Consider the following 11,918-nt stretch of genomic DNA (forward strand, 5'->3'; position numbering starts at 1 on the left):
AAGGTGGCGTTGCCATCTATTTACGAATCTATGTATGTTGTGTATGCACGTAGTGTTGGAAAATTCATTACCGCTCTCTCATATTTTGACGTTTGCTGCGTCGCTCTTCAACCCAAAAAATTCACATGCATGCACATTCAAAAAGCAACAGACTAGAATGAACTGATCACCGCGCTTCGGAACGCTTAGATTTTTAATTTTCCTACGCGAAATACGTGTTAAATTGTTAATTTCTATACAAACTGTGCGCACGTAATCGAATAGCTACGTTTTGGGATTTTATGTTCATTTAATGCGCAAACGAGACAGCAACAAGTGGTGCCACCACTAGACGCAACAACATCCAAAAGACGATCAACACAAGACATAATAATAATTAAAATTGCACAGGTATTGTACAACTACTTACGAATGTACATATGTACACATGTAGCTGCTGTTTAAAAATCGCCCCGTAATAGTAGGTTCGCAGTGTTTTATTGAGTGCGTGGTGTGGAAGTGCGCTGCGCAGGCAAAAAAAATAACACAGCGCAGAGGCTAAGGCAGCAGAGCAGCGGCGTCGACGCCAGCGTCAGCCGAATAAAACAAACAAAACGTTGTCGCGCACCCAAAAAAATATTTTTTAAACAACAACCACTAAAAAGCAAAGCCAGACTGTGTGACTGTGTTTGTGCGTGCGTGTGATCACCAAGCCATTATTTTTTCTGACTTATGACGTAAACCATCGAAAAATCAAAAGTGAGCAGCGCAAAATATTTAAACGAGAAGGTGAGCAATTCTTGTTTTTGGTTCGTTTTCTTTGCTTTAACGTATTTTCTGAAAACAACTTCAGCTCACGCTAATAAAAACAGAGACGTTTTTGGTCAACCGTTAGAGTTTAAAATACGGACGGCGTACGATTGGGGGGCTTGTTTACAATTGGCACAGATTTACTATACAATACATATCTTGCATTGTTGTTGGCCCTGTTAGTTGTTGCCCCACACACGCTCACACACGGTGCAGGGTGCATTCGCCTCGCATGTAAACAAAAACACTCGACGCAGCCGAAGGCGCAGTCGCAGCATCTGCCGCTGCTTTCTAGGTGCATTCATGTGGCTATGGCCCATTCAGTCAGTGAAGCAAGTCGGTGCTTCATTGCTGCTGCAGCAGCAGCGGTAAATTCTTCAGCAAAAGAAATCTCGTTGAAAGCATTTCCATTTCCTCTTCGCATGAAAAGAAATACTCTTCTACATACATTGCCGCTCCACTCTTCACTATTTTGCGCATAAATTGTTGACCGGAATTGTGAAGCGTGCCTGCACACATCAAATCATTCACATTTATGTGCGCCAACAAAGCAGACTTTTTTTTATGGCATACAGCCAAAGTCTTAAATACTGTTTTACCTTGTATTTATGTAACATGCAGAAGAAGGCTGTATAAAGATTATATATTGGGTTGTTTTTTGAAGTAGGTACCCGGTTTTTAAGAGAAGGTCTCACTAGACTCCAGCATTTCATTTCCGTTTTAAGCTTAGACGTTAAAATATCTGCTCAACTTTTAAGTACTATACAATTTTTCCCCTTTTGATTGCATTTTATGTATTATATTTTAAATATTTTTATTTCATATCACCTAAGTATATAAGCATTTCTGTGCTGATTCTGGATCAGATTTGAACTGGCCAGGGATCCTACAACAAGTCTGATAGTTATTTTAATTATAACCGCAAAATTCCTATCAGTTATTCAAGAAAATATTTCTTATTCAATATCTACAGTATAGTCAGCCATTTTTCCATATAAATGATGTAATAAGTGTGTCTTGCTCTTTCGATTTCTCGCTTGCTGTTGTTTTTGCTATGCCGACCGATGTCTATAAAATAATCCAAACCAAACCTGTTGCCTGCTCAATGTTCTAACGCTGATCGTCAGCCGTATTTGTTATGCCTCTGTTAATGATTCATGATTTACCTTCTAAATGGCTTAAATTGTTGTCTCAAAGACGACGCAAGCATCATTGCCGATCGAACCAAATCCACTTGAGAGTTTTTCTTGTACAGAGGCGTACAATTGTGGATGTGTAATTGCATCTGCCATGATTCACACATTGGCGATAGGACCAAAGTAAACTGGCAATAAACTTTTATCGCTGGTGTGCTTTTCTCTTGCTCTCCATAAATGCTCTACACTTGAAATATCTATTTTAGATACATTAGCGCCTCAATTTGAGCAACTTTATGCTTATTATTTATGTACTTTATTATTCCAATTTTGTTTATCTCATATGTTTATTTAACAGCAGAGGGAACGCTTTGTTTGAACGTTAAATCTACAGTTTTCATGCTCCACGTAGCATTTGAATGGGCCATCCCTCATTATTATTGTTAAACGGCACTCTTAATAATTATTATGATAATGGCACAATGATTATTTATTTGTTTAGAAAATTGAAATAAATTCTACAGTATTATGTCGCCATCATAACAATGCAAATGATATGCCTTCCAGTCTTTAGTGAATCAATAAGTCGCTAATTCTCATTGCAGGTATTTTGAAATGTAAACAAAAATCAGCTGTGCTTAGGAATCCAAGGCAGAGCTACGCATGTCCGGGAATAATTCGCGATTCTTGAACAAAGCAGCGCGTAGTATTATTTTAAAGCTCTTAAAATGCGCAACAAAATGTTTAGGTCTGCTGCACATGCATAATTTAAGGTTCTTATTAAATTAGCAGAGTTAATAAAACCCGACTGTTACTCTTTCGCAGAATGTCGAAACACGAGAAAAACAAATCAAGCGGCGGAAGTCTGCTGGAGAGCTGGTTTGGAAGGCCCAAGTCCAAGGGCGGCAGCTACAACAGCAACACATTGACCCACGCTGGCCGACCCGCCAGTTCAGACCAGGAGGTCTTTGGCGTTGACGACTTGGAGCGCCATATACGGGAACTCACCGAGTCGGAGGTGAATGCCAAATTTTTAGAAATCATCGAGGATATGAATATACCTACGGACAAACGCGAGCCTTTGTTAGCTAAATCGAAGGAAGAGCGTCAGAAAATGATTTTCATGCATTTAAAAGGTGAGTTGGAGATCAAATATAGTAGAAATAAGCTGGCAGTGTGGCTTGGCCACCAAAATATAACAGTAAAATAATCCAAGGAATCGGTCTTTCGCACTCGAAGGACAGGTTGCTAGGAATTTAGAAAAACTAAAAGTTTAAAAACAGCACCGACCGAAGGTTCGAAGGTTGGGTTTAGTACAGACAGACAGTTTTTGTGATATGATCATAAATATCATATATATAATAACAAAAATACAAATAGACGTACTTTTTGCTGGTTCTAGATAAATCTAGTAGATCCTACACTTTTCAATATAAATATTCTATATGCAAATATACTTTTAAATAAAAGTTCGTTCCGCGAGGTCCATCGATAAAATCAGCTTTTCCATTCTCGGATTTAGGAGAACCGGCATATCTTTTTAATTTGGTGAGTCTTTCGCAGATTTTTGCAAGCGGACGGACCGTCAGATATGCACAGAACGACGCATTTTTATGGGTGTTAAAAAAATAAACGACTTTATGATACTCTTCTTTTCTTATGTATAATTGACGAATTCTCCCGTCTCGTCTTCTGGTACGTGTTTTTCGTGCTTTTTTTAAATCAACACGAACAAAAATAATAGACAATGTTTGAGTAATGCTAGAGACCCATTTGATCACAAGCTTTTTTATATTTGCGGCCCACATTAATATCAAGCTTATTGTTAGTACAAAGATATGTTAATATTAACTTAAATATGAACATTTCAAACCCATTTCAATTTAATTTAAAATTTTAAATGCAGTTCTAAGCTTTAAATGGTTTGACGAGCTCTAGCTCTTTAACTCGCTGTTTGAAATAACTATGCATGATTACTATTCTTAATTTGTAATTTAATTATTCTCTGTAGATAAGATTCTTATATCTCCCTTCTTACAGACTTTATATCAGGGAGCTTGATATTAAAGATATAACGGAGATAGTGATCTACAATAAGGAGTCCAGGTGTTGAGTGCTGGTTGCTTTTGATTTTCACAGAAGAAATTCAACATTTTAATAAATACTATAAATTAAATTAATATAAACAGCTGCAGACTAATAGGTTATAAGTTAACGAATTAAACTTCGTTTAATAGCCTTTTAAACGATGTTAGTTAGTGTAATAGAAATTTGTAACTTTGTTTTCTGGTGTTATCGGCCAACCTGTCGTTGGGCGCTCATTGCATTCCGTTGTGATAAGATTATAAAGTGGGAGTGTATATGTGTCCATTGTTGAGAGAACATGTATCTGTAAATGCCAATTTTTGCTATGCATGCCTTTTTTATTTGCCAATTTTGCGTTCAGAAGAGGCGTCAGTGGCGTCATTTTTCCTGAATTTCTCACTTCTATGCGCAGTTTATTTTGTTCTGCATGACTCAGAGAACATTTTTAGTTCACTTTGTTATCAAGTCCAGTACTTATCTAACTAAACAGTCAAACATTGCCAAATAGGTTAATAGCACACATTCTAAATAGTAGTATCTTATAATCTAAAATTCTAGGGGCCTTCAACAAACTAAGTTGCCACATTTTCGGTGATAAGTCTAAGTGTTAGTTGCTCTAATTAAATTGGACGAAACAATTGAAACTCAAGCACCACATTTCAATTACCCCCAATCCATATGCAAATTGTTTGCCTTCAAAGCAGCGATAAGAAAAAACAACGATTCAGAGAGCAAATGTTAGTCGCAGTCGACTATTAAGAGTTTTTATTGCTGTATGTCAGCTCTCTTGTCAAACCTAAGACCTTTTCACACTCTACTTTGGCGGACAATGAAATACGAGCAAGTACTCCGAGTAGATCAAAGGGTCATAGGCGACATAATAATTTTTTACGATTGATCGAAAATAACTCTACATTTTTTATATCTCCAAAAAATATTAATTTTCTCGAGCTTTACTGGGTCTAAGATGATTTCCAAGATCTTAGCGTTCATACAGACAGAATAAACGATCAAACGGGTGGTCGAACAGACGGGTTTATCTAGATCAAGCCGTTAATACGTTTTAATTTTGGTTGTCGGTTTGCATTTAGGTCCTAAAATTAGTCTTTGGATTCTGATAGGCATGTATGTATATTTAATGAGACCAAATGTTTTTATGGTAGAGATTTGCATCGCTCCAAAAAAAATATTCATCAGCCCTTTTCAAATCTAAATCATTTACGTTTAGTTTTCGTTTGATTGAGCGATATATAAATAAGTGTTATATAAACAATGGGGTATAGAAATTCGAATAGGCACATATGGCAAAAACGTTGGCCGCCAACTCAAGCACTGGTTACTAACTGTTTTATTAATTAACTCGAGGTGTGTGCCACTACTCATCAAGCGTGTTAATGAACGGGCTTGTTGTTTAACTGGCCCGCCACTGTGGGCATGCATTTTATTTTGGTTCTGCTACAATGAATACGGCTCTACTGGAACCTATGAGTTTATAGATGGCTGTTGGGCCTGTATCTGATCGTCATACCAGCAGTCAAAGTTTATTGGCTTTTTATATTATTATTGCCATTTTAATATTCACTTGGCGCATTTATTTTAAGCTGATTTTGTCATTTTGCACACAACACAAATACACTTATTTCTATAAAAATAAAAAATAAATCACTTGGAAGGCTGTCGTCGATGACAAAACGGTGATGATCTATGAGGCTCGCCTTGTTTGCAATTCTCTCGCGAGATCTACTCAGTTTACTCACGTTATGCCTCTCTTAATAGGCGTTGTGTTTGTTTATTTAAATGAAATGCAGTTGTTTATTATTGTTGCTCTTTATATACATATGCAATAGTTACACAATACCAGAATGTTCAGAAGAGTTGTTTATAAGAGATTTAAATAAAACAAGCTACAGGTTGCACGTCAGCCACTTGACGCCATTCAACAAATTTTCAACTTTTTCTTCAACTATACAATTTACATACATACTTGTATATAGCGATTATATAGTGCATATGCGATAAATGTCAAGGCCAATTTTAGTGGTTTTTTGTTTTGGTTATTCCGTTGATAAGCAAATGCGTATTTATGTATGTACTATACAAGTATATTTATGAAATGAAAAACTTTGTAAAAGTAAAGCGCTGGCTTTGGCAAAACATAAAGCTTATAGAGAACTCTAAAAACGGATGCCAACTACTAATCATATTATTAATAAACAAACACTCATGTGTACATTTTTCAATTTAATTTATAATTGCTTTCATTTTAAACAACATTTGATAAAGTAAAAATAAAGGGTACTTGCTGTCAGTTACTTTAGAATTGTAGAGAGTATCGACACATATATAGCGAAGAAAGAACCATAAATAAAATAAATCCGTGTTGTCTATAGATAAGGAGAAGAGTCTACATATCGAGTTTGCTTAATGTGGATCTAACCATTTCAAATCAATCCGTTCATCTAGACAGACGATCATGTCTAGATGGATTTGATTCTTCATTCTTAACCCAGAAATATTTATATAGGTAAAAATGAATGTCTTTCTCTTTCTTAATAGGCGTCGAAATTATGGAGTCAATCGTTATAGAATTACAGCTTACTATTTTCACATCGATTTAAGAAACTTATTCTATACATCATAGGGAAACAATTTGTCGGAACCGTTCTTCTATATATAATCCAAAACCAAAATTAGCAACTATTCGACGCAATGTGGTATATATTATTCGACGAAGGGAAACACTGGGTGAATATTATTAGAAAGAAGTGGGCGGTACCGCAATTCTAGTGAAATTCATAATTTCTCAGCAAATATGTTCTTGAATCAGGTAGATAAAACTGTAAACACGATCAAGAGAACTTAGCTTGTTTCTTTTTGAAACAATAGGTAAATCTTTTATCTATTGAAAGAAAAAATGATTACAATCAAATCTGCTAGAAGGCAATCTATATTGAATTCTTTTATATTCTGTGCGAACATACACATATCATAAGAATTGTTGAGAAATTAATTGGTTTTTAAAACATTCTCAAATCTTTATTTTTTTCCAGGCAAAAACTCACTGGAACATCGTGCGAACTCTAGATTTGAGAAACCACAAGACTATATAGAGTATCTCCAAAATGGTGAGCACAGCGAGAATAAAATTTACCAATGTTTGGAGAGCTTACGAGTGGCGCTCACCAGCAATCCTATATCGTGGATCAAGGAGTTTGGCGAGGCAGGCATCGAGCAAATTGAGAAGCTGCTGTCGCGAGCCAAAAAGGATCGCACCTACGACCGCATCGAGTTCGAGGCTATACGCTGCCTTAAGGCGATCATGAACAATACGTGGGGCCTGAATGTGGTGCTAACGCCGGACCAGCACAGTGTGGTGCTGCTGTTAGCCCAGGCACTAGATCCGCGAAAACCTCAAACCATGTGCGAAGCGTTGAAATTGCTGGCTTCCTTCTGTCTCGTTTATGAGCGCAATGGCTACGAGAAAGTTTTGCGTGCCATAACAACCATTGCTGCCAACTCGTACAAGGCGAGTGAACGCTTCCGACCAATTGTGGATGCATTGTTTGTGTCCGCCAAACATGACTCGAAACGGGACCTGGCCTGTCACAGTCTAATTTTTATCAACACGCTATCCAACACGCCGTCAGATTTAAACTTTCGCATCCATTTGCGCTGCGAGATCATGCGTATGGGTCTGTTCGATAGGCTCGAAGAATTCACCGAGATTGTCAACACCAGCAACAATGAGGGATTGCAGCAACACTTTAAGATCTTTAATGAGATACGCGAGGATGATTTTGAGGAGTTTGTGAGCCGTTTTGATAATGTTACCTTCAACATGGATGATGCCACCGACTGCTTCGAAGTGGTAAAAAATCTGGTTACAGACACCGCCTCCGAGCCGTACTTCCTTTCGATTTTGCAGCATTTGCTGTACATACGCGATGACTATTACTTCCGACCTGCCTACTATCAACTAATCGAGGAGTGCGTTACGCAGATTGTCTTCCACAAAGGCTACTGCGATCCGAACTTCCAGAATCGAAACTTCAACATAGACACCTCGGTACTGCTGGACGACATGGTGGAGAAAGCAAAGGTCAATGATTCGAAACGTTCCGAGGAGTATGAGAAAAAGATTGAGCAGCTGGAAAGCGCTAAGCAGGAAGCCGAGGCAAAGGTGGCACATTTGGAGGAGAAGGTAAAGCTGATGGAAGCGAATGGTGTGGCGGCGCCATCACCCAATAAATTGCCAAAGTTGAATATACCTATGGCACCGCCACCACCAGGTGCAGGCGGCCCACCACCTCCGCCACCACCTCCTGGAATGGGTGGTCCTCCACCACCGCCCCCACCTCCTATGCCTGGAAGTGGCCGAGGAGGTCCACCTCCACCGCCACCACCCCCTGGAATGGGTGGCCCACCACCACCGCCTCCACCACCTGGCATGGGTGGTCCCCTTCCACCGCCATTCCCTGGTATGGGTGGGCCACCTCCGCCACCTATGGCGCCTGTCTTGCCGCACGGTATGAAACCGAAAAAGAAGTGGGATGTCAAAATTCCCATGAAGCGCGCTAACTGGAAGCCCATTGTGCCGCAGAAAATGTCCGAGAATGCCTTCTGGGTTAATTGCAAGGAAGACAGGTTGGCCTCTGATGATTTTCTGCAGGAACTCGCGGCTAAATTTAGCTCGAAGCCGGTGAAGAAGGAGCAAAAGGATGCAGTCGACAAGCCCACAACGCTGACCAAAAAGAACATCGATTTACGGGTGCTCGACTCTAAGTCAGCTCAGAATCTGGCCATTCTTTTGGGTGGCGCACTGAAACATTTGTCCTCCGAACAGATCAAGATATGCCTGCTGCGCTGTGATACGGATATATTGTCCTCCAACACGCTTCAAGGGCTAATACAATATTTGCCGCCACCAGAGCAACTAAAACGTTTGCAAGAGATCAAGGCCAAGGGCGAAGCTCTGCCCCCAGTTGAACAGTTTGCGGCAACTATAGGTAAGTCATTCGTCGTACTTTCGTTGTATCTTCTAATTGAATAACATAATGTTTCTCATGTGTTCACAGGTGAAATAAAACGCCTCTCGCCGCGTCTGCATAATCTGAACTTTAAGCTGACATACGCAGATATGGTGCAGGATATTAAGCCGGATATAGTAGCTGGGACAGCTGCCTGCAAAGAAGTTCGCAAAAGCAAGAAATTCTCCAAAATTCTTGAGCTCATTTTGCTGCTTGGCAATTATATGAACTCCGGCTCTAAGAATGAGGCCGCATTTGGTTTTGAAATTTCATACCTGACCAAGCTAACGAATACCAAGGATGCCGACAATAAGCAGACACTACTGCACTACTTGACCGATCTGGTTGAGAAGAAGTTTCCAGACGCTCTCAACTTCTACGATGACCTCTCGCATGTCGACAAAGCCTCCCGAGTCAACTTGGATGCTATACAGAAGGCCATGCGGCAGATGAACTCGGCCGTTAAGAATTTGGAGACCGATCTCCAGAATAACAAAGTTCCACAGTGCGATGATGATAAATTCTGCGAAGTAATGGGAAAATTCGCTGAAGAGTGTCGGGAACAGGTGGACGTTCTGGGTAGGTGTCGATATGTAAAAGTGTTAAAAACATGCCGCTTTGTTTTAGGAACTACAATTAGTTTTTATACCCTGTAATACGCATAAGTAAATGTCGCAGACTGCATATTCTAGGTAGATCTATAAGCAGCATGACGAGATGAATCGCTAAACGTCCGTTCCTTTTGTTACTTACTTGTAGTCTGTCTGTATGTATACCGAGATTTTTATATGCCCATCAATTTGATTGCAAACTATAGCCTCAATATTTGTTGTAACAACCATAGGAACGATCGCTGAGAAAGTTACTTATATTACCAAACCCGGTATTACAATTAATCGCTATATAATGATGTATCATTAAAATCTGTGCACTTATCATATTTAAAACATTCATTTTTATAGCCTGTACCCAAAAGGCAAAAGGCTATATTAGTTTTGTGCGAATGTATGTAACACACAGAAGGGGGCGTGGCAGACCCCACAAAGTATATATATTACGGATCAGGATGACAAGTCGAGTCGATGTAGCCATGTTCGTCTGCCTGTCCGTCTGTATGAACGCAAGGATCTCAGCAAGTACAAGATTAGAGTAACCAAACTTGGTTACTTAAAGTCATAGATATGTCCGTCGATGCGTATGCATAACGAGGCGAATCTCGGCCCGTGCACGAGTGACCTCTGTTAGACTCCGTGGCGATTCATGCTGATTTGGTAATCCCAATAACCTAACAAACTGTCAGCCAGATATTGTTGTTGTTAAAGAGGGGTAGGATAGAATAAGTATTACTTCTTGTAAATCGTTTAATATATTCTTTGAATATCTATTTGCTCCCACAGGAAAAATGCAGGTGCAAATGGAAAAGCTATTTAAAGACCTGAGCGAGTACTATGCCTTTGACCCGAACAAGTACACCATGGAGGAGTTCTTTGGCGATATCAAGACCTTCAAGGACGCTTTCATGGCTGCATACCAGGAGAATGTGCGCGCCCGCGAGGAACTCGAGAAGAAGCGGCGCATGCAAGAGGCGCGTGAACAGTCGATACGAGAGCAGGCCGAAAGGCACCAGCGCAAGCTTGCAGTAGTGGACATGGATGCAGCCCAAATGCAGGAAGGTGTCATGGACAGTCTGCTCGAGGCGCTGCATACGGGGTCAGCGTTCGGACAACGAAATAGACAGGCCCGGCGACAGAGACCGGCGGGAGCCGAACGTCGTGCGAATCTTAGCCGTTCACGCACGCGCGCCAACAATGGCCAGCTGATGACGCGAGAGATGATACGGAACGAAGTGCTTGGGTCGGCGTAGTTCTATTCGACGATTTTGCGTGTACATATACGTGTATAAAATAGACATCTACATCTATAATTAAGTGCCTAGACCTATGCTATGTTGTGTATCGATAAGAGTGTTCATATCAGATTGATGCTAAGTGCCAGATTTTAATCGACGGCGAACTTCAATTTTATACGAGTACATTTATTTTTTATACGCTTCTATTTTTGAAACTGAAAACGGAACTTGTTGTCCTGCGGTTAACCGCACTACTTATGTTGCATTTGCTTTTTTATGAAAAATGTTGTAAAATTACATTGGAATGGTTCTTTTTATACATATTGCTTTGTTGTTGCATGTCAATGCTGTGGCACTTCGTTTTCGAGGCACCCGAAATGTTTCAGCGATACTATTTTTATTTGTATTAAAATTGTTTTAAGTAACTTTTTAACATTGGAAGTTCCATTTTTTTTAATATGTCTGAAGCTATAACAATTTGTTAATTTATGTAATTTAACAATGATTTAACGTACATTTTTAAATAGTTCTATTATATACAAAAACTGCGGAAAATCTTCAAGAGCTTAGAAATAAAATTCTAATTACAAATTTTAAATGTGTCCATACAGAATTTCTTAGAGTATGTCAAATTATGAGTTTCGTTTTGGGCAGAATTTGGTTTATGTTATGACGCCACAACTCAAATTTTAATTTGTTTGATTAACAAAGATGTTTTTATCGCTAATGGTCGGCATCCATAAAGGCGAATTGCACTTGTCAATGAAGACGACGGTGGTGGTGGTGAAGGGCAGGGGCCATAAAACTCTTCAACGTTAAATGAACCGACAACGTCGCGCCAATAAGGTCTTGCGACGGCATATACTTGTATAAACTTACATGTGTGTGTTTAAATTTAAAAAATTTCGATGGATCGAAGGCGACAGAGGATGATTCGGATCTGCGGATCGACGCTTCTTCAGCTATCTCACGAATTGCCGCTCTGACTTAATGGGTTTATAGCCCGTAATTTTTAATTGAATTTTAAAAAGA

The 11,918-nt window shown here is 39.4% G+C and overlaps 1 protein-coding gene across 2 annotated transcripts; it reads left to right on the top strand.

The window, feature by feature from the left end:
• The first annotated feature begins 120 nt into the window (after positions 1-120).
• LOC115630592 (protein diaphanous) lies at positions 121-11,477 on the top strand. Of its 2 annotated transcripts, none has more exons than XM_030527212.1 (5): positions 121-390; positions 2,751-3,061; positions 7,061-9,016; positions 9,086-9,616; positions 10,435-11,477. In XM_030527212.1, the coding sequence occupies exons 2-5, from the start codon at positions 2,752-2,754 to the stop codon at positions 10,899-10,901; spliced, it is 3,264 nt and encodes a 1,087-aa protein (XP_030383072.1). In that variant the 5' UTR covers positions 121-390; position 2,751; the 3' UTR covers positions 10,902-11,477. The 2 variants fall into 2 exon arrangements, with proteins under 2 accessions (XP_030383072.1, XP_030383071.1); XM_030527211.1 differs by lacking the exon at positions 121-390 and adding an exon at positions 462-768.
• The last annotated feature ends 441 nt before the right edge of the window (positions 11,478-11,918 follow it).

The sequence above is a fragment of the Scaptodrosophila lebanonensis genome, unplaced genomic scaffold (assembly GCF_003285725.1).
Source record: "Scaptodrosophila lebanonensis strain 11010-0011.00,11010-0021.00 unplaced genomic scaffold, SlebRS2 tig00001410-arrow-pilon, whole genome shotgun sequence".
NCBI classification, from domain to species: domain Eukaryota; kingdom Metazoa; phylum Arthropoda; class Insecta; order Diptera; family Drosophilidae; genus Scaptodrosophila; species Scaptodrosophila lebanonensis.